Below are 24,653 nucleotides of genomic sequence, written 5' to 3'. Positions count from 1 at the left end.
ATTCGATAGAAATTGTGAGGAGACACATTTGACCCCACTGCCAGTGCACAGCGAGGAGGCACATAACACAGCTCCAGAAGGACATGTGGGATGGGGACCACCACCATCATGGGGACCTGTGCATTGCAGCCCCAAGCACCTACCTCGATGCTGCGATCTCTGACTTCTGCCGGGCGATGGCTGCGGCCCTCTGAGCCCCCTCCACGCTCCTGTCCACCTTCTGCCGGATCTTGGCGCTCTTGAGGGGTATCACACGCTTCTTCATGCCCTTGACAAGGACATTGTGGCGGTACTTGCCCTCCTCCTTCTTGCCATCAGGCATCGTGGTGCAGCCGTAGCCGTGCCGCAGGTTGTCCAGCCACTCACCCTCATACTTCAGCCCACTGGAGCGCTCACTGACGCCAAAGCCGGCACGCTTGTCATTCTTCCACTCACCCATGTAGGTCTCCGTGGTGGTGGCATCGATGTCGGACTCAAAGGGTGGGTACTCCTCACCCTCGGCGCCCTCGCCCAGGCTGACGGTGGAGGTGGCATCGCTGGCGGCCGAGCTGATCCCGCTCTCGCTCTTGAGGAAGCTGACACGGCTCTTCTGGCTGGCCAGGGACGACTTGGACTCGGACTTCTTCAGCTTCCCCAGCAAGGAGCCCCTGCGGAAGAGCCCGCCCTTCTTGGTCTTGCCAGCCTCCGCATCCGCGTAGAGGCTGAGGGCGAAGCCCCCGCGGGTGATGGTGGGCGAGAGGGGCAGGTTCTCGGGGTTGGCGGCGGGGGAGTCCTGCTGGGGCAGGGTGCCGTTGCTGTGCTCGCTGCGCAGGGAGGACAGGGAGGTGCGCAGGGGCGAGCGCACCACGGAGGCCATGCCGTAGGGCACGCTCTGCCGCACCCCGTAGCCGTGCCGCATGCCGTTGGTGAACTGGCCCTGGTACGTGCCTGCGGGAGAGAAGAGGGACGGGGTGAAAAGGCAGCTCGATCCTGCAAAGGAAGGTGGGCTGAGGGGCAGCACTGCCCTAGAGAGGCTGCACCCACCTTCCCTCGAAAAGAAAAGCCACTGCTCTGCTAGCGCTCACCCATGTGCAGCTGTCCCCAGGGAGCAGAGGGCAGAGGACGTGAGCCTGAAAGCCGCTGCTGCCAGGTGGCACCTCACTGGGAAGGGGCTGGGGATGCCAGGGCACATTGGTGCAAACCCAAAGCCACTCAAGGGATGGGGTCTGGATTTGCATCCAGAGCTGGAGGCAGCCCCACGGGGCTGGAGTGCGGGCTGTGCCAAGAGGGTGACAGCAGCCCCAGCAGACACGCGAGCTGCAGTGACACAGCTCTCCTTGGCTCCGTGACAGTCCCTTTCAGCCCATTCTGCAGTTTGTCACTCTCAGGCTGCCAGGACCGGCTCTAGACCCCTGAGTCGGGCACCTGGCCCACAGCAGTGGCTGCCCCTGTACCCGCAGCTGCATCTGCTGGGCTTCTCCATGGCCCCAAGACCAAGGATTATGCCACATTGCACAGAACATGAGATGGGTGAAAAAGGGAGAAGAGGAGTGGAGCAGCTCTGTGTGGGGTTCCTCCAGCTCTGCCTCAAAAACAACCACCCTACCACGCTCCTCCAGACCCATCTTTAGAGGGCACACAGTGTCAGATGATGGGGGACACAGAGAGGATCACACTCACCATGGCCAGGGTTGCACTCTGGGTACGAGACCCTGCTAAGAGCCAGAATGACCTTGGCAGCGACACCTTGAAGGACTGGGAAAAGCACATCACTCCTCTCCAAACCCCTTCCAGGTCTGCACCTTTGCAGACTCCAGAGGAGTGAACTGAAGATGACCACTCTGATTTTTCTCCCCAGGATGTCAAGAGAGATAAAGTAGCAGCACCAAAACCCTTGGTGGGAAGAGCCCCTAGGATGGGCAGGAGGGCTGGTGGAGCAGCACCCACACCCTGAGCCAGCACAGCGGGCTGTGGGGTCAGCACATCCCACCGAGTCCTGAGGGATGGGACGGGACAGGATGAGCTGTCTCCCCAGCCCAGCTCTCCTTGCTCTGTAGATACAGTTGCCTCAGAAACCAGCAAACCACCCCAAACAAAAGCAGCATTCAGCTCTGTTCCCAGCATTACAGGACCCGGAACAGGCCATCTCATCCCAAACCAGCACCCTGGGGGCAGAGGCCGCTGGCAGCCCTCCTTCCCGGGGTGCAGGAGAACAGGCAGGGTGTGCTGGTGGAGGACAAACACCCCTGGAAAGGCCACCCCGCTCCTTTACTTTCCTGGGTGCTGCTTCACACAAGTGAAGGGCCAGCCACACTGGGGGCATTTTCATGGGCATCTGTCCTAAACCTGGTTTTCATTAAGCAGCAACCTACAAGGAGGCACCAAATTTTGGGAGAGCAAGCACTCTCAGGGCCCTGGGGAGGCTCAGTGGGGCCAGGCTGAGAAAGAAGGGGGTGACCTATCTTCAAGGCATTTATCTCCCCCCTCAGATGCTGTTACTGAGACCACGGATGACCCTGCTCCCCAGGGAGCAAATCCAATTCCTTCTTTGGTGATTGTGGGAGTGCATATTTTACGGTCTCCCAGGCCACTTCTGCAGCATAATCTCTCCTCCCAAGCTTCAGGTTTCGTTGAAATCCTCTTTGGACCCGCCTGTGGAGTGTTAACTTACAGCGCCAGGGGCCAGGAAAGACAAGAAGTGCCCGAGCGGGCAGCAGCTGCTGCCCCGGGGTGAGCTGCCCCCTGCCAGCCCCTGCCCACCCCACAGGATTTCGGGCTCCCTGCAAACATTTGGTCTCTTCTATTAAAAAAAATGAGTTCAGGTAGTACAGAGCACATCTGTGGGATGTAGCTGGGCACGGGGAGCAGGCTGCCAGAGCAAGGGGCCACTGCCCAGTTTCTTGGCAGAGTTTGAATCTCTGTTAGGAAAAATAAGATGGGCAGCTTGGGTCAGGAGTCTGTGCATGAGCAGGGAGCCAAGGACCATCGCTGGAGATGCCCAGGCGTCTGGGGGTGTTCCTCACTGTGCTCCCAAATCCCTCTCTGTAAAATGGTGACGACTCTTCCCTGCACAAAATGAAGTTACAAGGACCCCTGTGGTGCCCCCACACCCTTCCCAGCACCAGCCGGTGAAGCCAGCGCTCCATCCTCGCCCAGCCAGCGAGCAGGACTGACACACGATCGGGGTGACATTGGAGACCTCCTCCTAGGAGGGGACAGCCTCGCACATAGCAGGCTGCAGCTGGTAGTGCTGCCGTGCGAACCCCCCGGAATAGGAACTCTGGCAAAGTCTGGCAGGTTTAGGGGACTCAGCTGCTCCTTGGGGGCCCTCCAGCAAGTTCCCGGCCCCCTCGATGCCCCCAGGCAGCACCAGGGTCACCTGGATGGGAAAAACATGTGGTACAGCAGATCTTCAGGGAGCAGAGACTGGGGTGACACGTCTTGGGGCCACATGTGCCCACCCTCAACACGAGGTTTCTCACCAGCTCTTCAGACTGGCCCCAGCTGCCTGATTTCAGCCCACACGGCACGAGCAACACTGTCCCTCCAGCGCATGGTGTGATTAAACCTGCCAACCCAGCCTGGCTTAACAGCGGGCACCAACACACAGCGCTGCCCAGTGACTGCGGGGACGAGCAGGCAGTGCCGTGTCCCTGTCACGCCGCCATCCAGTGCCCGGCTGAGGCTTCGTGCCAGGGCAGAGCCATAATTCACCCCTGGAGAGGAGCCAGAGGCTGCTGAGAGCGGCTGCAGGCGCCGGCAGCCGTGCATCGGGGCACGCAAGGTTTGAGCAGAGCCAAGCCCTGGCTCACCAGCACGTCCCAGTGCAGCCAGTTTGAGAGAGAAAAGGGGCTGTGTAAACCCCTTGTGCACCGCTCAGCAGGGCTGCACGTCCCCGAGCCACTGACACCCCCTGGATATCAAAGCAGCCTGGGCATGGGGGGACAGGCAGGATGCAAAGCTGCCAGCCAGGCGGCTCACACGCATCTGAGGCGCTGTAAAAATGAATATAAAAAGCAGCAGATGTGCAAAACAAACAAACAAACCAACCAACCCAACCTCTATGTAGGAAGAAAATGGGACAGAGTGCCACTGCCACCATTCCTGATTCACCAGGGTAGTGGGACAGAGTCACCTAACGCCATTGAGGTGTGGTTACTGGGGGACAGGACCTCAATCACCCTTTAATTGGCTGCATTTTTTCTTGTCTTAATGACAAAAAAAAACCACTGGTTCCTCTGCAATCCCCAGGCACATGGTTCACCACCTCTGCCCATCCCCAGCCAAAGGGGACGGTGGCCGTGCCCAGGTATCTTCATGGGATGGGGAGGATTAAATGGTGGGATTGATGAAAATGGTATCCCTGCAGCCTTCCCCTCCAAACCCTCCATTTCGCCCTGGCAGCAGGACAGGCGAAAGCTTGAGCTCCTGGTGCACACCCAGCCTGGCAGCGAGCGCCCGCTGTCAGCAGCATCACATCTCCACTTCACAGCCACCTCTAAGCTCTCGTATAATTAGCGATGGATGTAAATAATACAAACAACCAGGTAAATAATACAAACAACTCAAACCGTGTCACTGCCCTACAGTCTTCTGCTGTTACCCAAATAGTGTGATGACAGACATGTTGGAAGAACTCAGTGTAACAAGGCCACAAACATTAAATCAATGCACAGCACCATGCGTGAGACAGGCGAGCAAAAAACTAAGTGCTTGTTTTTTGTGCCAACAGTATTATCTAATGGATTCTGTTGGAAAAGAAAGGGGAAGGGGAAGAAAAAGAGATGGTGGTTGGAAAAAGAAAATCACAGCATTAATTCATGGGTCAAATTCAGCCACATAGGAGCTTTGCTACAGAGGCAGCACCATCTCGGCTCACTCAGAGCCCATTCCTGCTTCCCCATTCGCAGCCCCATGGATGCTGCTCCCTCTGCCCCATCCCAGACCCTTCCCACTGCCCTGCCTGGGCGCCCGAGGAGCTGGTGCTGCTCCACATCACCCTGGTTCATCTCTCCCCGAAAAGCACACTTCGGCATTTCTTCTCCCCTTTCTTGTAGTCTGGTGATTGCTGAATGGTCCAATTGTTTCTGCACACAGTCAATTGACACAGCTATTTTCTCTTAGCGCCCTAGAGAGCAAATTGCAGTGCCAAAAATAAGTGGGTTTTAGGTTGCTTCAATTGTTTTCCCCCCCCATATTGATATATAGATGATTATTTGTATAGCAAAGTCCTGCTATGGGACAGATCCTGGATACACAGCATCATTCTGCATTAGCAACGAGATTTTTTGGTTTTTGCAGCAAGTCTTTACTGGGTCAAGCACTCGGAGTCATAAGCAGAAAAGTATCCCTGAAATGAGGCCTTCCTGACAGCGAACACAAAACTTACAGGTAGAAGCCAAATAACTAAGTATTTACTCATAGTTTAGTTTTCAAAGTGATGAGTTCCTTCACGCTGTGCCTCCCACAACCCCAATCACTGCCCACATTAGCTGGTGCATCCTGCAAACATGTCTATTCAGCTTGGATACCCAAGGAACTGTATCATAGTGCTACTGTCTTTACCCCGCCACATCAGCAGCTCTGAGCTCCTTGGCTGATTTCAATCAACATTACACAAGGCAAGCTTTCTTCTCCAAGCCATCATCTCACAGAGTTTTAACAAAAATGGACATTTGGTAGCAGAGAGAAAAAGCAAAATGATCCATGCAGTGCCTGGGCTAAACCATACCATGAGCCCACTTCTTATTAGACACCAAAAATCTAGATGGGATTTCAAAATGCTGCACTCCAGTTATGGGTTTTATTAGCCACCAACCTTGGCCAACCACAGACTACAGATCACAGGCAACTCTGTAAGAATATTCTAAGTGTATTTTGAAGTATAAAGTTTCTATGCATGTGTATATATATATATAAAGTTAATTTAAAGCCTGTTTTAAAACATTGGAATCAACTGCAGCCCCTTGAAATCCACAGGCAGTTCAACCATGACTTCAACCTCCTAATGACCCGGCAGGACCCACGCGTTCCCAGAGCCCTCTTCCTCACGCGGCTGCTTCCAGGGGGCTTGGGAATCACGTCCCCTACTCATGGGACGGCAGATTTCCAAAGCTCTCCCAGATGTTTATCTTGGCAACCTCAAATCCAAATATTAACAGGTCCAACCAGCAGCCTGGTCACATCTGGATCTTGCAGATGGTTACTGCGTACAGGTGAGGAAACAAAGCAGCGGTGAGCCCTGCAAGTCCTACCCATGTGATACTGCTGGCAGTCTTCACCCTGGCTTTGGGTGCAGCTTTCTACACGTTTCTGTAGCATCAGGGAAGCTCGTGTGTTGAATGAACGGCTCGGACCAGCCCAGACGTGACACCCATCGCAATGAGCAGCAGCTGGGCACCCATGGCACAGCCCTCATAAGCTGGGTCTGGCGGGGCTCAGCACTGCCCAAGGTGAAGGGCACATCTTCAGAGATCAGGGCTAAACTGTCAACCCTGGGCAGCATCAGGGATCACACAGACAGCACTTTTCTGGGTGCACGACAATACCCTGGGGAGCGCTATGCTGACAGAAGCAGTATCATATAGATCCTTACAGGAGAGAATCTTGACTCATCTTTTTCCCTTTCCTGTCCCTAGTTTTTAGTCCAAGATCTAATCAAGTTCAAACTCCTATGTCAATTTTTGCCTCTCAAAATTCTCTACAGCATTAACTTGAAATCCAGTTGCCCTGCACCCTTAGAAGAAGATGCATTTTAGGAAGCAGGAAGGAATCAACTGTGCAAATTCATAGGAGACCTTTCAGTCTCCAGAATGAAAGACCCAACAGAAGCCGTTGCCAACGGTTACCTGATGGCTGGTTGTTACTCATCAGAGCACCTTACACGTAACAGCCACATGTGCAGTTTCTGCAACACACAAGTGCACACATATGTGTTAACCTGAACTCTCGCTGCCGCGGTTCAACCCGCACAGCTCGGGGTTTAACCGTTCCACAGCCACGGGGCAGAGCGGGGAGAAAATGTAAGGAGATGGAGGGATGAATCACCTTGTATCTGTACCTACAACCTCAAAGGGCACAGCCAAAAATCAGTCAACTTCGGGACTACATTCCCGGGGTTCAAGTTAGCCTCGTACCTAGGCAACTCATTGACAAATACATCTACAAAAGCAAAACCCTGACAGCCAGTCTTGAATTAGTCCGTTTTTCTAATCTCTATGAATCTGATGTTTTTCATTCTGAAGATTTACACCTTTACCACTATTTTTCTTTTCAAACTAACTTAATTGCCTGTCCTAGATAAATATAGATGTAATTCTGATCCATATTTTGAAGAGTATTTCTTTCAAATTGCCCTCTCTATTTAGATATCCTAAATATGGCAGCCTGGAACATTATAGTACTGAAGAGCCACAGAATTACTTTCAGAGAGATTCTTGCAAAGTTTCTAACCCCTAAATTGCCACTAATGCAAGAACACGATTATATGGAGCAATTACAGAGCACAACAAATATCTGACTGCACAGTGCATTTGTACACTAGCAAGGGTTGAGAGCATCCAAGTAATCGAAGGGATTTATTTTAGGGAAAGACGTGTGACTGTGTATTCTAGACAGCTTAGATAAACTCAGTCAAAACAGTTCAGTAAAGCAGATATCCAGGCAGCCTGTCAGAGGCACACCAGCAGTGTTTAATGCATAAGCAAAGCATGCCATGGTGCTGTGGGCAGCTTATATCCAACGTGAAAACATTTGCAGCTCGCTGCCTGATGAGCAAGTGAACAGCTCACTGTGGTAAAGCACCAGTGAGGAGTTTCTGGTTTGGTTCAATGATGAACTGCAATAACCAGTCCCTGGGGAACCAGGAGTCACAGACTACACAAAACCAAGTTGGTTGGTGTTAATATTGATACAGACACTTGAAAGCAGCTCCCGAGGGAGGGATGGCGGGTGCAACGCTCCTGCTGCTGCTCCCTTTTGTCCGCAGACGGCGAGCTGCACATGTCGTGCCTGACGGCAGGGATCAGCGCACAAACACGTGTTTACAAGGAGGTTGCCCCCCAGGTCCTGCTTCTTGACCTAAGCACCCCAACGGCTCATTGTAGACCACTGTGCCTGTCTGGATCTCACTAGTAGGGACAGGAACAGGTCACCCCTTCAGCGGGGACAACACGCAACTTCTGCCACCACAATCTGGGTATCATGCTGTTCATAGCCACCCCAGCCCTTCTGGAGTCACCCTTACCTCCATCGGCGTACGTCTCGGTGCCATAGCCATCCTGCAGGCCGTTATTCCAGGTACCTTCATACTTGGCTCCGCTGCTCATGCTCTGCCTCGCGCCATACCGTCCCTTAAAGCCATGGGTCCACTCGCCTCTGTAAACCCACCGTCCTTTGGTCTCGATTCCTAGGCCATGCCTCTTGCCTTGGGACCAGTAGCCTTCGTAAGTGTTGCCACTGGGCCACGTGTATACACCCACCACTTCGAAGCCGTAGTTCCAGGAGCCTGAGTACTCGCCCTGGCCCTTGGGGCCGGTGCAGATGCCGTGCCCATGGGCTTTGCCCCCTTCCCAGCCCCCACAATAGGCACCGCCATCATCGAAATCAAATCTGCCGCCGCTCATGGTGCCCCCCTAGTGCCCACTCAGCCGGGCAGCTCTCTCAGGGGCAGAGCTCCGGGACGCGGGGGCAGCTGCCGCATCCCCGAAGGAGCCGGGCTGGGCGCCGGGAGCGGCCGCTCCTGCCTCGCCTCGCCCGGCCGAGGGGCCAGGGAACGGGAGGAAGGAGAAATTTGAAGGAGGGGAGAGGAGAGGGGCGGGCCGGGTCCGAGCCCCCCCGGAAGGAGCAGCCGAGCCGCGCCGCTACCTGCCCCGCCGCCGCGCCCCCGCCGCGGGCATGGGGCTGCCCGGGGAGCCGAGCAGCCCGGGGAGCGGAGCCCCGCGGGGAGCCGAGCAGCCCAGGGAACCGAGGAAGGGGGTCCCGAGCCGGCTGCGCTCCCCCGGCCGCCGCCGCTGCCCGCCCCGGCGCTCTGCTCTGCTCTCCTCCCCCGCCGGGAGAAAGGTCAGCGCTGCCCTAACAAGGCCATCGGATCCCAGGAGCTGCTCCCAAAAATAACCCCCCGGAGCCCGGCCTCCGCCCGGGGGCCCTTTTATGAAGGAGGGAAGAGACATTCCCCTCCGTCCCGTCCGTCCGTCCGTCCGTCCCCTCCCCGCCCCGGGCAGGGATCCAGGCGTAGAACAGGCTGGGAAAGTAAACGTCTGCTTAAAATAGAGAGAGCCTGGGAAGGGGGCGCGTCCCTCCCGCCACGCTGCCCGGCCGGGCGCACCGGCAGCCGCCCCGGCACAGGAGGGAGCGGGCGGGGGAGCCGGGAGCCGCGTCCCGGAGCGATGTCCCGGGCAGAGCGCAGCCGCGGGGCCGCGCCGGTTTGCTCGTCCCGGCAGAGTTAGAGCAGGGAGTCAGAGCGCAGTTACACCTGCGTTACAGCGCACGTCCTGCTCAGCCTGGCCGCTGCTTTAAAGTGAACTTCAGAGGCGCTGTAGGGTATAGAAAAGGATTCACAAGGAGACATTCCCTCCTCTCCCAAACAACAAACTCACCAAGATCGCCCGCTGTGTAACAGCTGGCAGCATAGCTTAGTCTCACTGTATTTGGAGAAGGTGAGACCCTACACTTGGGATAGTTGCAGACACATTAAGAGTTGTGACAGCTCACCTTGCTTGTAGCAATCCATGTCACCAAATGCAGCTGATGGAGAGGCCAAGGAATGAAATACCAGGGTAACAGGATAATCCAAACCCTCCCTTCTTTAAGCCACACCTGTCTCATCTCCTAAAGACACTGGCACAGCAGGACCGTGAAGAGATGGCCTTCCCCTCTCAGACCACAAGCTGCTGAGAAGCTGCAAGAGTTGTGAGGTGAGACTGTGCTGTCGGCTGTGCTCTGCCCTTTGAGACGGGCCCCCGAGACCCGCGCTGAGCTCTGGGGCAAAGCTGCCACAGACAACAGCGAGTTTCACCCTCATATAAGGAGGAACTGCTTTACAACTTGTAGAAACACCGATGTGGGTGTTGTGCAAAGAAGAGGCACAGGAAAAAAAACACATACAAGAAAAGCTAAATGTGTATATACAGCACAAACTACGAAATACCTGCAGGCACACGTGAGACGGACCAACCGCTCACTATAAATCTAATTACAAAAGGCTCCACTTGTGTTCAGCCACAGGAGGGAACTGGCACTTCAGTAAGGGACTCCAGCACAACTGAGAAGTGCTGCTTGGCACAATTAGCCCTCTAAAGCTTATTTTTTTTTCTTAAGTCAGATTTCTTAATTGGCTTCAGTTGGATTTCTTTTTCTAAAGCTAAGCTTTTAGACTACTCAGTCATGCTTCCAAGGTCCTCTATGCACAATTAAGGGTTGGAAATCCACATTTTCTTAAAGCAAAACCCAAAGTTTTTGTTTTGTGGTTTCTGGGTAGACCGAAGCATTTTAAAATGCCCTGTAGTAGCAGAAGGGAAAGTGTTAAGGCAGCAGCGGCAGCTGCCCATGGTCTTTCATTTCATGGTGTTCCAAGATTTACCAGCCCAAATATGTTGCAACTGGCCTAAGAGGATGCCAGATTCAGGACCATGTAGTTTACTTAGCAGCTCTTCCTAATTACACAGCACAGTTATGAACTGATAGTACATGCTTTTTCAATGTTAATACTTTATGCAGATGTCGGCATCTAAAAAGCCTTTCTTGACCGCTAACGTACCCACACAGCCAAACCCCAGAAAGCACTAACACCGCCTGTGCACCGCGGCACCACCCAGAGCTGCTCATGTTCCTTCATTTTGGCAGAAAACCTCAGATTCTTTCCCGAAAGCTGCGGAGTGGCCCGCAGCACCCGGCCAGGCCTGACCTCTAGTGGCTCAGCACAACTTCATGTCTCTATTTTTTTTTAACATTATCTCCTGGATTTCAATTCACTTTATTTAACATGTTACTGAGCACCTGACATTGCAATCCTAAAGCCAGCAGGTACAGGTCTGTGGTGACTAATGAAAGATATGATAAAAAGCAGCACTGTATTGAAAGGTGTTCTCAGCCCCACACCTGTGCTGTGGCTGCTGCCTGCAAGCATCTGGGAACAGTGAAGAATCATTATTTGAGAGGTAAGGTCATTCTGCATTTCGCAGCCCTGTCCATTGCAGGAAATCGACAGCAAACAATTGCCTTGAATTCGGAACACAGAAACACAGCTAACGAAGAGCAGGGAAGGACCCAAGTACAATCTACAAGGGATAGATGACACTTCAGAACTGGCAAAACAGGTAAATATGGACAGCCACTTAGTTAAAATACTAGGTACTGCCACAGAAATACACACAAAAAACCCCAAGAGTAACACCAAAGAATTGCACAGGGCAATGTTTGTCTCCATTTCTTTTCCAGACCTTACAGTTAAGAAAAGTTCAGGTACTGAAAATAATAAAGGCGAATTTAACTCATCTCCCCCTCAGCACATCCTATTACTTGATGGGATGTTCCTTTGCTATACACATATCTATGGAAGACAGATTGTGCTGATGAACACCAAATATGGCAAAGTGTTCGCTCCTGAAGAAGTAGATTCCAGGAAGAATGCAAAGTTCCACCAGTATTTTGGACCTGGATGAGGCATCTGAACTGACAATGGTTTAGCAAGAAGACTGGAGGGTAAAGAAAATACAGTGCTCAACATTTTCCTACTGTGCAGCTGATAACTGTTTGCTCAAGTCCACAAATCTTAATACTGGAAGAGTTATACTTGGTTTATAGAGCAGGCTGAACAAAGCTGAAAGTATAGTACAGGAAGTAGTACCACTGAAGGCTGTTTCGGCCTTCATAATAAACTGAACAAGGTCCATCAGCTCATTTCTCCTTTGGCTAATGAAGCAGCAATCCCCTTGGAGACAGGAGGGTGCTTCTGCTGCTGACAAGTCTCTAAGGCCTGTTGGATATGCAAAAAAACTTACGCTTGCTTTACATTTTCTACTAACCAACAACACAGAGATCAGAACAAGCTCTTGAAACAATCTTGCTTTATCAGAGTTCTTCTCATCAGGAAGCCTTGCAAACAAATGTTATGTTAACCTAAGAGCATCTGACTACATTGACATCAAAGGTAGGGCAGGGGGACGCCTGTTCAGCCTGTCAGAAATAAAGACCCTTCAAGCACGAAGAAATAACAGCGCCCCCAGTCCAAGAAAAGACAACTCTGCCTCCCGAGTTTGCCTGGAGTGGTAGTAGTACCAAGGAGAGGACAGGAGATATTCACTCCTTTATGAAACAAAATCAAAGGCACAAGTGTTCAGAACCGCAAGTGTCAAGTGTTAACGACCAGAGATCAAAGCAATTTCAAAGAAGCCAAACCACACCAAGTTTCTCACAATAACAGGTCTAATCACCAAGTAATCTGCAGACTCTTCCAAACTGAAACAGGAGGACTTTGAAAACAAAGCAGAATTTCCCCAATGTCATTTAATTATAGGCAGGTATGCATTAAACACATTCACCGTGTTTATTTCCTTACTTATTCCAAGCTGAAACTATAACACTTAAGCTAAACTGTTTGTCCAGCTTAAATAATGACCATTAGCTAAGATGCAAAGAAGTGTTTTTATTGCAAGCACAGTGAGCAGGGAGTGGGTTGCATCTCACATGAGTGTGACGGAGGGAAGATTTAAACCACCCACCCTTCTGTTTTTAGTGCTCGTTGCTGTCAGGTGTACATCATTTCTGCCATGTGAGACATTTTCTTTGGGATATACAGGTAATATTCCATGTATCCTGAAAGATCTTCAATAGTCACATCATCCACAAAGGCCCTGGCTTGCTCAGAGCAAGAGCGTGGAGAACTGGAGGGAGTTCTTGATGGCAAAGCCTGGGACTGGTCCTCAGAAACTGTTCTGCTATCAGGTGCCAGCGGGAGTGTGTTCTGCAAGCCAGAGAATTTGTACACTTCCATATCCTGCCATTGTTTACAATGACAGGCTTTATCTGCACACGCACATGGCTTATTTGTGTTCAGTTTGGACACAGACCGAAAGTCAGAAAGCTCCGAGGTCTTTAGGCTCGCGTTGGATACCACAGCAACGGCAGCTGCAGAGTTCTCCTGCTTGTTCTCTGACGCCAGCGGTGTAACAGAAGCTCCCGAACACTCAACATCAGCTCCCTTCTGGCCAGCGTCAGGAGCAGTACTGCATCGTTCGTGTGCACAAGCTTCCTTTGGCACTGGCATCCCAAACCCACTGCTGTCATCTGGGGCATCGTGCTGGCTCTTGTGCGCTAGCTGGTGGCATGTGGAATGTGACTTTGGGCTGCAATGGATAAACTTTGGAGGATGAAGAATTGGAGATTTGGAACGCCTGCGACGCTGGGTTCTCACAACTCCTCTTGAAGGCTTCTTCACAGACCTACCAGGGAAAGATACACCAGTGAAGATTCACTACAAGACTTGTAACCAGATTACAAACACCATTGTGCAAGATCTGTACAGTATATATATTGCATGCAAGGGCTTTAAGCTCAGAGTATTTGTTCAGGGTATTCTGTTACCTTGGAATTTGACTTTGTTCTAGTCAAGCAGGTGTGTAAAATATAAAAGAAACACCTGAGAAATGAAACTTGAAATTTCATTTTCAGATTTTAAGATTAGAAAAAAAGATTAGTAAAGCATGTGAGACATGACAAAACAACCTCTAAGAGAAGGACAAAGCACAAGATGACAGCACAAAACTAATGAAGCAAGGCCAAAGGGTTGTTTTCTTTCAGTAGAAGATGAGCGTTAAGTTCTGTGTAGACACTCCAGAAAACAATTGTTTATTTTAATCTAGTTCCCAAGGCATATTGACAGTTTCTGCAATGTCAAATAATTACTGAAAGAGATGATTTTATGATTGTCTGATTCAAAACCAGCTGTTCACACTTATATTACGGAACACCTGTAACCTCTAGAAACCTCCAGCTGATCAGCATTTCCTTTCACTTCATATAACTGTAAATAAGAATAGTAGCCACATATGAACAGAAAAAATGCGTAGAGTACTTTAAGCAGTCTCTTTAATAAAGAAAACTGGGGTCCCTTGGGTAGGGGTGCAGCTACTAGAAAACTTGTCTATTTGAAATTCCCTTTCCACGCAGTGTCATTTGAAGTAGTCTGATAATCCCAAGCTTCTCTCACCCATGCCAGGTGTCCTTGGAAGTACACACAGTCTTAGGTTTGGTATCATCTGCTGCTGTTCTAACCAGCGCTCTTGGACTTGTCCCTTCAGCCACAGCGAGAGAAGCAGGAGATCTGTGAAAGAGAGAAAAGTTAACAGCTTAGACTGGTCAGCATTATGAATACCAAAAAGCTTATGAACCTTCTTTCCCAAAAGAGGTGGTGACAAATCGCTTACAATATGTCTTAAAAGACCCACCCACAAAAGCAAACCAAATCAGAAAGTGTTTACGTATTCCTATCTTAGAAGCCTGTACAACAGACTCTTTCACCAAACGTGATTCCATTCCGCACTAGACTGCAAACCCCAACTCCACAGGCCAATGACAAAGCACACACAACAGCTAAATTTCAGTTTCCCAGGAGAGGGGAGGGCAAAACCACCATCACTGAGGAAACATGTCTCTTTTTCCAGAGACAAATAAGCCATTCTTTCCTAAAAATAAATGTTCTTTGGACACAAACAGACTTTGTTTAATTGAAGAACACTTAGGCCTCTGTCTAGGACAACATAAGAGAAAACTCTTCATACGATTGCAAGTTCAATCACTTGAGCAGCAGAGTTGTGTCAGATCTTCAAGTTCTAGTCAGGCCAGGGACCTTAGAAGATTTACTAATTTTTCTGGCACTATAAATTCATGCCAAACTCCCATTTTTTCACTTCACGTATTACACTGGGATCCACAAGGAAATTATTTTCCAAATCCTGTATCAAACTGGTTTGTAAGCAGGGCCAATTCCTGCAAAGTGGAAATAAGACTCCACACACTGTTCTTTGACAGCTTTAACTGACATTTAATAGAGGCTAAATTATTAGTCAAACACCTGCTATTTTCCATTTAAAGAACAATGAACACAGAGCAGTAAATTGAAGGCCAACAGTAAGAACTCAAAGTAACTAATGCCTGACTTGGGGGTGGGACTATAGATACTGAAGAAATGCGAGGCATTCGGGTACATTTCTAACAGGTTTAATTACTTAAATGAAAGATGGCTTTAGAAGCCCATCTACTCACCACCCAAGTTCCACGGTAATTCTCGTTACCACACGGATTTTTACAGGCTGCCTTACCTACACTTTCATTTCCATCACCAGCATAATTGCATCACTGACAAAACCTCATAGAAACACAGTACCATAAAGTAATACGCAATGGTCAAATAAAAATGATGGTCACCAACAGAAGATATGCACTGCTTGTGTTCTTCCACCTGGGACAGGGAGGGTCAGATCTCCCACAAAACAACACAAAAAGCATTCTTTCCCATTCAGTGATTTGGGTTATAAATAGGATATTTGTAAGTGACATCAATAAAAGTAGTTTGTGTGGGAATCATGCGTTGCATCTATCATTCTCCTTTACGGACATGGAAAGAATGCTTCTCTCCTGGGAAAAGACACGAGTTTATTCTCATGACAGGCCTTCAGAGCCATGACAATACACTAACTTCAACAGCAGAGTTAGAGTGCTACACACATAACCTCTGGCAGCCCGATTAATGCTGAAATTCATTTCAAGCATGTTGTCAACTGCTGATTATTGTTAGGTTTGTTTCAAGCCTGTTGGGAGCTGACAGCGACCAAACAAATTATAATACAACTTCTTGAGAAGTGCAGTCTACAGGTGGTGAATTTATTTCAGTTTAACTAGACTGAAGGCATTCAGGGCTCAACCTTTTGGAATTACCTCACTCCTTCAAACTGAACAGCAAGGGCATTCCCTTTGAGTCCATTTGTAATACGTTAACTCCGTACCTCCCTGTGGTGTTACTTACGCAGCTGTGTCAACCCTTAGCTTTTTGAATGCTGTCTGCAGGCTTTCCTCTTCTCCGTCCTTAGCTTCTGTTTTCATTATTGGGATGGCCAGAAGTTGACAGTTACCATGTACTGCTACAAGCAGAAAAGGGACATGAATGTAAGAACCTTGTTAAAAACACTAGTTGCCCAGCAGCATCAGAATACACAAAAATAAACTCAAAATAGCACACTGAGCACACAAAGCTGAGGTCATTCTAGTAGAACGTTTTTGAAAGTTGATTCAGAACAAGCTTTATGATACCCAAGAATGGAACAAACAGTCTCTGGTACAACTGCTTAGGTGAATTAGCAATTTAAAGTTAAATTTGGTGTCAGTAGCATCTTGCACATCCATCGCACTTTAGACAGACTTTTCCATTTGTCTTAGAGCGGTACCAGAATAACTCCAGGAGAGGTGAAAGGCGAGAAGGAACACCACCCTTAGAAACAGCCAACTTTCTACAACTACCTTTTGCGACTTTGGGACTTGATGTTACTTACATATTTAAGAAAACCAATCTCAACAAATTTTTCCTAAAACAAGATAAAATTTCAAGCTAAACAAAATTTTTTAATCTTATGTCTAGATCCCAGCAAGAGTTACACAATCCTATAAGAACACGGTATTTTGGTTGCAAATACCCATTAATTTTTTTTTAGTATCAGCTCTTGAACAAGTACAAGTGCAAAAAAGAGTCTGAACAGCAAACAGAGCCTTGTTTTAAATTAAAAAGGAAGTGATTAAAATTATTATTTTTTAACCTGCTCTGGCCATCATTTAATCTACCTACAAAGGAACTTCAAATCTTTCTAAATTCAATGGTCTTCAGTACCTCACAGTTCTACAATCACACGCACATCTTGCACCAGCCATCCTTCCGCTTACATAAAGATTTGTTCCCTTAGCAAGGGCTTTGCTTTTGTCAAGCAGAAACCACTGACAGTAGCAAGTCTCAGTTCTACACCAGACCACCTCAACCTCAGTATTTGTTTACGCTGACCTGGCTGATTAGCCCCCTTCATTTAATGTTTTTGACTTGACATGGAACATGCCCGTGTGGCAAAGGGACTAACGGGCTGCAGGTCGAGGGAGCTGATCCTTCCCTCCGGTCAGCACTGGGCTCCCCACTAAAGAGACACCGACAAGCCGGAGAGAATCCCCTAAGGTGATGAAGGGACTGGAGCATCTCTCCTATGAGAAGAGCTGGGACTGTTCAGCCTGGAGAAGGCTCAGGGGGATTCTCATCGATGCGTATAAACACCTGAAGGGTGGCACAAAGTGGACAGAGCCAGGCTCTTCCCAGTGGCACCCAGTGACAGGACCAGGGGCTGTGGGCACACACTGAAAAGCAGGAGGTGCTGTCTGAGCAGAAGGAAACATTTGTTTGCTGTGAGGGTGACTGAGCACTGGCACAGCCTGCCTAGAGAGGTTGTGGAGTTTCCCTCCTTGGAGCTGTTCAAAAAGCTGCCTGGACGTGGTCCTGCGCAACCAGCTTGGGGTGGTCCAGCCTCGGATGGGGTGCTGGACCTCCAGGGTCCCTGCCAATCTCAAATGATCTGTGATTCTGTATCTTCCCAAAGCTCTAACAATGCATTGCTAAGGTAATTATTCAAACCCAGCAAGTGATAACAGCTCCTGTAACAAGAACACACACAGAGCACTAACTCCACCTAATAATACAGCAGTAATACCTATATTTTGACTACATTTACCAACTAAACACCAGCTATTTTGTATAACGGAAAAGAGGAAGTTTCAGTGAAAAGGGAGGAGCAATCTGAACCTCTACAGCTCAGTTATTTGTGCAGACAGAGTGGGGATTTCTGTTCCCTCCCCACCTCATTCCACTAAGGGGGCAGCTCTCCCCACTGTTGTTCCAGCTGCTCGCTTGGCTGTGATTTCATCCGAACACCCTGTAGTGCAGACAGCTATTATGACACACGCAGGAGGATAAATTTATAATAACACCTTCAAGGCACACGCTGTCCAGTGAGTCAGACAGTAAGTAAACACGAGAGGAGGAAGCTAACACAGAGACTGACAATGTGATGCTCATCTGAGCAAGTTTTCATCCTAGACACTCTCCCAGTTAAATACTGCTGAGCTGGTGAAACATATGGTCCCTACTTCAGAAAGTTGTTTCTCCTTGACCCAAACAAAAGGTTCTTTAAAATTAAAAGCTTAGTCTACAACCTTTTTTTTTTTAATACCAAACTCCTGTATTATATATATAACCTTAGTAAGAAAATCACACTAAACCATTGTAAAATCACTGTACATTATTCAAAACATACAACCAGTTTTGGACCAAATATTTCGTTTTGCTGCCTTCCATCACTGACACAGTAAACGCTCAAAACAATGCAGAATTCATTCAGATAAAAACCCACTCTGTGCTAACTAACTATAAGATTAAGCATTTCAGACACACCAGTCAACTAGCACTGATACAAAAAAAAATATTAATTATTGTGGAAAACAACCAAAGTTTAGTGTTATATCAAAAAACACATGAAAACTTATGCTGTTTATCTCCTAGGAAAATAGAGTCATCCTGTCCCGTTTTATTTCCAGCTGTCTGCCGGCAGTACAGGACCATGAACCCAGCCTTGAGCACTGCAAGACACCTGCCGTGACTCACAGAATCATTTTGGTTGGAAAAGACCCTCAAGATCACCGAGTCCAACCATGACCCAACCCCATGTCCCTGAGAACCTCATGTCCGTCTGTCCAACCCTCCAGGGCTGGTGACTCCAGCACTGCCCTGGGCAGCCTGTTCCAACGCCCCACAGCCCTTTGGGGAAGAATCTTTTCCCAGTGTCCAATCTGAACGTCCCCTGGCACAACCCGAGGCCATTTCCACAGCTAATGAAGTTACGACGGTGCAACAAACCCCGCGTTCGGTTGTACAGAGCTCCGTAAAGAGCTCCGAAGCCCCGAGCCGTTCCCGAAGAACGCCCTGACGACACGACAGGCACACGGCGCAGGGACCCCGCACAGCGAGCAGGGACCGGCTGCTCCCGACTGCCGCCCCACACGGCCCTCCGGCCGCTCCACGGGCTTTCATCCCCCGGTCCGTGCCCGCCCGCAGCCCCAGGGAGCCCCCGGACCCCGCTGTCACCCCCAGGCCCCGAGGCCGGGCCCAGCGCACACCCCGCTCCCGGCCCTGGGCGGGGGGGGGAAGGCCCAGCCGGCGGCGGGGTTGACTCAGCACAAGCCCCGCGCCCCACCGGGGCTCCCCCAGAACTCTTCGCCCCCGCCAAGGCACCGGCGGCCGCTCCAGGAACCCGCCACAGAAGATCGCGCTGTGAGGACGCGACAACACCAGCCGCAAGGGGACCGCGGAGGGAAAGGCGCCGCCGCCGCCCGCGCTCCCTCACTCACCGCGCTGCGAGGCCCGGCCCGGCCCCGCCGCCTCCCGCCGGGCCGCCCGCCGAGCCTCCCGCCGAGCCCCGCCCTCCACCGGAAGCCACGGTGGCCGGGCGGGGGCGGGGTTAACGGCCTCTCTCGCGCACGCGCCCTCGTCAGGGCGGGGGTTCGGCGGGCACGCGCGGGGCGGTGACCTCACTTCCTGTTGTGCTCCGAGCCCCGCTCGCCAGGCCGGGAGGCGGTGAGTGACGGACAGGGGGCACGGGCACCCGGGAACCGGGCACCCGGGAGCCGGGCACGCCCCGCCCGCCGGGAGAGCCCTCAGCGGCCCTGGGCAGCGGGGAGGGGCGGGGACGGGGGGGAGAGGGGGCCGGACGGTGCCCCGGGGCAGAGAGGCCTCCGCGGGCCTTCCCGCCCAGTCGGTGAGGAGAGAGAGGCCGCGGGGCAGCTGGCGGAGCCGGGACAGGGCGCGGGTGGCGCCAAACCGCGTCGCGCTGTTTCAGGGGCTTCAGAGCCTTCTGGCGGACACGGGCGACGCGGCAGCGCCGTGTGTCCGCTCCGGCGGCGGTTCCTGCCCCCTCGCTGCGGTGTTGGGGTGTCACCGGGGCAAGTGCCGCAGGGACCAGCCGGCCAGGGCGGTGCTGCCCAGCTGTCCCTGCCTGTTTGGGCGGTGTCATGCTCACAGCTCAAATTGAAGTTGTACTACTTGACAAAATACATATATATACACACACACACATATATATCTTGTCTGTTCACCCAGTGTGAAAAAGATGCTTTGTTATTTTTGACGGAGGCTGTGCCTGTTCCGGGAAACACAGAGTTCACAGTGAAAAGTGCCAGTCAGAAGGCAGCGGGACTGCCGGCAGAAGAAAGAGCGTTGTTCACGTGTGGTTTCAGTTTGTAGAGACCATGTGTGTTCAGACCTCAACACCAAGTTCTGATCTCTTTATTTCAGTCCATTCTGTATGGCACAGCTGGTTACACGCTGATAGCTCATCAATGGACTTGGAAGCTAAAGATGAAGAGGAAGAGAGTCTGCAAACAGCTTTCAAAAAGCTGAGAGTGGATGCAGCAGGGTAAGCGAGCGACAAAAAGTACTATGTAATTTGTCAATTTCTTATTACATATTTATAATTGTTTTCCATTATTTTGGATCTCAAAAATAAGTGACACAGTTTGGTAAAAGGTACCTTACTCTCCAAGAGGAGACAACTGTATCACTTCACATGAAATGCAGTTATAATAGCCATCTAATAGGTAAAGTAGTACTTCATTACTGACCAATTTTGACACAATATCCAGCTGAAATTACACAGTGACTGCATGAAAACATGAAATGACTCACCCAAAGCAGTGAACCTGCTCTTAACTGCTGTAGTAGCTGAAGTCACCTTGTGGGATACAGAACGTGTTTGTCCATTCATGTAAATGCTGGTGTCTTGAGCCACATTCTCAGCCTTTGCTGTAGCTCATCAGGATTTGCTTAGGAAGCGCCCAAAGGGTGTCACCATCGCTTTGCGGTGTGCTGGAGGGCCCAGTCTCACTGGAAATCATCTGGCTAAATATTAGCACCGATTGTTTCTGATTTTGGGGGATTTTGTGGAGTAAAATATCTGGAGACTTTCATACACAAAAAACTTACTCCAAAACGCACTGGTTATACTGATAATATGTAGGATAAGTGTCTTCCTTAAAAGTAGGAGCTTAGAAAATCATGCAGTCTAACATTTTGTGAGATAGTTCACTTGAGATCTTTTGGGAATCCATAGAGAGAAGAGGAAGCTTTGTGTTGATGATTAATGTTACCGTGTTAACTCACCTCCATAGCCACCAGTACTCTGAACCCATGGCTTACTCTGCATGTTCAAATACATTTTTCTTTGCTACTTGTTTCCTCTGCTTCAGGCAGTCTTCTGTTTAAACGTGTAGAAAAATAGCCATTCTCTAACAAGGAACTATGCTCATTAAACATACCATTTTTGATGTATGACCAGTGACAGACTGTGTGGATTTCTGTTTGATTCCTGACAATATTTTCTTCGGCATAAAAAGATCTTGTTTTTCAAGCATGTGTTTTAAACAGCTCAAGTCTTGTGACTAATGCCTTAAGGTCAACTTTGGGCAGAGTAATTGGGCTGTTCTGCTAAAATTTCAGCCTCATTTCCTTTCCTATGTTCCAAATCATACATAGAGCCATCATAAATACAGATTTGTATGCTGAGGCGTTTATGTTTGTTGGACCTCTAGGGTCAGATGTATTTTTCATTCCATGTTTATCTGGGAAATTTAATGAGAAATAAATGAGTAATCTGCCCTTTGTTGTACCTCATCCACTGCCCCGCTGGCTCCTCGCCAGCCGGCTCCTGTGGGTCCCCGACTTCACATTTGAGATGAGTAGGAGTCCGTCCTTAACAGCTATTGTCTGACAAGAACATTTGGAACCCAAATTTACATTCCTTCAGTGTGTCACTTTGGTACAAATAGGACATGACATCAGCCTCTGGGCATTTTGGCCTCCTTTCATTTCATCTCATCTCACCTATCTTTAGACACTTGACTGAGGTCATTATAGTAAGAGCGGCTGGATAAATCCTTGTGATACACCGTTTCTAACCACTGACTAGAGGAAGTCAAGGCTAGAAACTTCCATGTCTCAGCCAAGCACCTGAAGTGAATGGGATGAATGCAGACCTTTGAAGCAGTGTGCTCAGGCACCGCTGTAATGTGGCGTTTCCCTTTTCACTCAGATGTATCGCAGCTCTGTCTGTGGGCGACGGGACGATTCTCAGAACGGCGACAAGAGCGGCCACGGATGGAGCCAAGCACCAGCCTGTCTGCTCAAAGGAAGCGTGGCACGGGTAAAACACACCGTTCACCGCACCGGGCCCGTGGGTCTGGTTTGAGACACTTAACACTTGCGTATTGTTTCCAGTGAAAGCTGTTGCTAATTAGTTGTTTCAATACATCTTTTCTCTCCTTTCTGTTACAAAACTTTACCATAACTGTTTGATATAATGTTTTTTAAGGGGCTTTTATCAAAGACTTTAAAACCAATATTGCCTCTTCTCTTAGAAAGGGTACCTAAAATTTCCACTAATTTCCTGAGAAGTCCTTTTCTTCAATCTTACGCCTTCTCAACCCCCTCTCACCTCTTTCTTGGGTTATTTCTTTACTGAAGTACCTGGGTATTCAGTGCAATTCCACCAGCCGCTCCAACCGATACCCAGGTTTTGCACTACAGTTCAGTTTGGATTGACAAAGTATCATTTGCTCAACACAGAAGATTTTGGGGGAAGTACCTTTAAGATGGGGCTGTTTGTATGCATCTTTCCTTTGGGGGAGCCCAGATTTCTTCAGACTCCTCCACTGTTCCTTTCAGAGATTTTAAGTGACCAGTCACCTGTTTTTTCTAAGCAGGAAAAAAAAAAGTAAACTGTTTTTGTGGCACACTTTAGAGCTTATTGAGCTTTGGTGCAGATTCTGAAGTTACCTACTTGCTCGCCTGTTCCAACCCTGCAGGTGCATACGAAAGCCTTCCAGAGGATCGGCCAGAGCCCCACGTCGCAGGCGCTCCAAGTCCCCTGTCCTGCATCCTCCCAAGTTTACGTACTGCAATATGAAAGCCAACGACCAGCTGAAACACAAAACCCAGGCAGACGCAAAGGGTAATATCAGCTCCGACGTTTTTGTTGCAGCAGAACACGGTACGAAGGACAGACACGATTCTCACTTCGAGGCCAGCGATGACAGAACTGACCCTTTGGAAGCTTTCACCACTGAAGAGCCTTTGGAGAAGTCAAGAGAAAATCACCCTCCTCTCTCCTCGTCCTTTGAAACCAGCTTGCACTCTAGCCAAACCTCGGATTTCCAGTCCTTATCCATGCTTAGCAACGGCAAGCAGTGCCCTTGTACGGACAAGAAATGCCAGTGCCAGCAGTGGCGAACCATGGAGGTGTACTCGTTCTCCGGCTTGCGGAGCGTCCTGTCGGAGTGCGAGAAGGCAGTCCTGGGAGTCCATGCCCAGTCTCTTCAGAACAGATCTCCTTGTGGGACGGGCTCATCGGGTTCTCCCAGATCTTGTTCTGAGCAAGCTCGAGCCTTTGTGGATGACGTGACTATTGAAGATCTTTCGGGATACATGGAATATTACTTGTATATTCCCAAGAAAATGTCCCACATGGCAGAAATGATGTACACTTGACTGAAAGCAATAGAGAATCCTGAATTGGAGTTTGTGATAACGGTTGGGTTAAATGCCTTGTCAGTGCCACGCTTTCACTGTTGTGTGTTTGATCAAATGTTTCTTTGCCTCATACAGTTAGTTTTCTAATAAAATGAAAAGTGGAATATAGTTTCTGAGCTTAGTTCTAAAAAGAATGCACTAAAGGCTCTGAATACCTTAACAAAAGCACTGTAGATCAAATGAACTCCCTTTGTTTTTCGGTTTGTGCTGTGGATATTCAAGCTCTGTATGCTGTTTTCATTATGGTTGGGGGAAAGAAAAAAGAAAAAAGCCTTTTAGATTTTGTTCTGAAATTTTGCAGTGTTTGGAAGGTTCATTCTTAACGTGTCCCAGTACTTAGAGAAATGTTTCATTGCTAGAGCTCTGTCTTCCTCATCCTGCTCTGGAGAGAAGAGTGAGAAGGCGTTCAGTATTCTGGATTGGCTGGATCTCCTTTCCTTGAACATTGTCTGGCTCCTTTTTAGTTGGATTGAATTCTGAATGCTTCCTCTTCACAAATTTGTTGGGAGGCACGGCGTGTGCAGGTGTGTGCTTGGACCCTTTCATTATCTGACAAGCTCCCTCTTAAGCAGTTCTATTTTTCTGCAGATGCGTGAAGCTCTTAGAAGCAAAAATATATTTTGTTATTTGTGCATTACAGATGGAATAATTTAGGGGGCAGTGAAGCAGGCCAGCAGGGTTTTCTAGGCCATGCTGTCTCAGGAGTGGAGATTGTGGAGCCATCTGGACAGGCTGTTTCTGAGTATGTTTGATACACGAAGTGTGGAAATAGAGTAAACGAGATGTGTGTCATACAGGCTTTGTGGTGTAGAGCTATAACGTTCCGGCTGGTTGAAAATATTGAAATAAAAAATGTTGTTGCTGAGACTTGCATTAATAAATGTTTGTCAAAACCCAGCAAATTAAAGCCTGAATAATTTGACTTACACTCGTCTCTGCTCATGACCTTTTTTTTTCTTTTTTAAAGAAAAACAAGCCACTAAATGTCTGCTTTCAGTAGCAGCACACGCTGAAC

General features: G+C 49.5%; 3 protein-coding genes across 3 annotated transcripts in view; 1 reads left to right on the top strand and 2 right to left on the bottom strand.

Moving 5' to 3' along the window:
• JPH2 (junctophilin 2) overlaps positions 1–9,199 on the bottom strand; it is a 32,758-nt gene extending 23,559 nt beyond the window's left edge. The window contains exons 1-2 of the mRNA XM_065031982.1: positions 8,225–9,199; positions 144–927 (exon numbers count right to left, since the gene is read on the bottom strand). Of these exons, the coding sequence (XP_064888054.1) occupies positions 144–927; positions 8,225–8,603 (1,163 nt within the window). The 5' untranslated portion in view covers positions 8,604–9,199. The remainder of the gene's footprint in view (positions 1–143; positions 928–8,224) is intronic.
• Positions 9,200–12,602: 3,403 nt separating this feature from the next.
• Positions 12,603–19,555, bottom strand: LOC102093837 (oxidative stress-responsive serine-rich protein 1). Its single transcript, XM_065031986.1, has 4 exons — positions 19,408–19,555; positions 16,001–16,115; positions 14,186–14,299; positions 12,603–13,418 (listed from the first exon to the last, which is right to left on the bottom strand). Exons 2-4 carry the CDS (start codon positions 16,075–16,077, stop codon positions 12,725–12,727), a joined length of 885 nt encoding a protein of 294 aa, XP_064888058.1. The 5' UTR covers positions 16,078–16,115; positions 19,408–19,555; the 3' UTR covers positions 12,603–12,724.
• LOC102093653 (oxidative stress-responsive serine-rich protein 1) lies at positions 19,513–24,566 on the top strand. Its single transcript, XM_065031987.1, has 4 exons — positions 19,513–19,633; positions 20,351–20,471; positions 22,143–22,253; positions 22,915–24,566. Exons 2-4 carry the CDS (start codon positions 20,395–20,397, stop codon positions 23,594–23,596), a joined length of 870 nt encoding a protein of 289 aa, XP_064888059.1. The 5' UTR covers positions 19,513–19,633; positions 20,351–20,394; the 3' UTR covers positions 23,597–24,566.
• The last annotated feature ends 87 nt before the right edge of the window (positions 24,567–24,653 follow it).

Source organism: Columba livia, chromosome 16 (genome assembly GCF_036013475.1).
Source record: "Columba livia isolate bColLiv1 breed racing homer chromosome 16, bColLiv1.pat.W.v2, whole genome shotgun sequence".
Classification (NCBI taxonomy): Eukaryota; Metazoa; Chordata; class Aves; order Columbiformes; family Columbidae; genus Columba; species Columba livia.
Note: the sequence above shows the minus strand (reverse complement) of the source record. Positions and strands in the feature narration are given on the sequence as shown.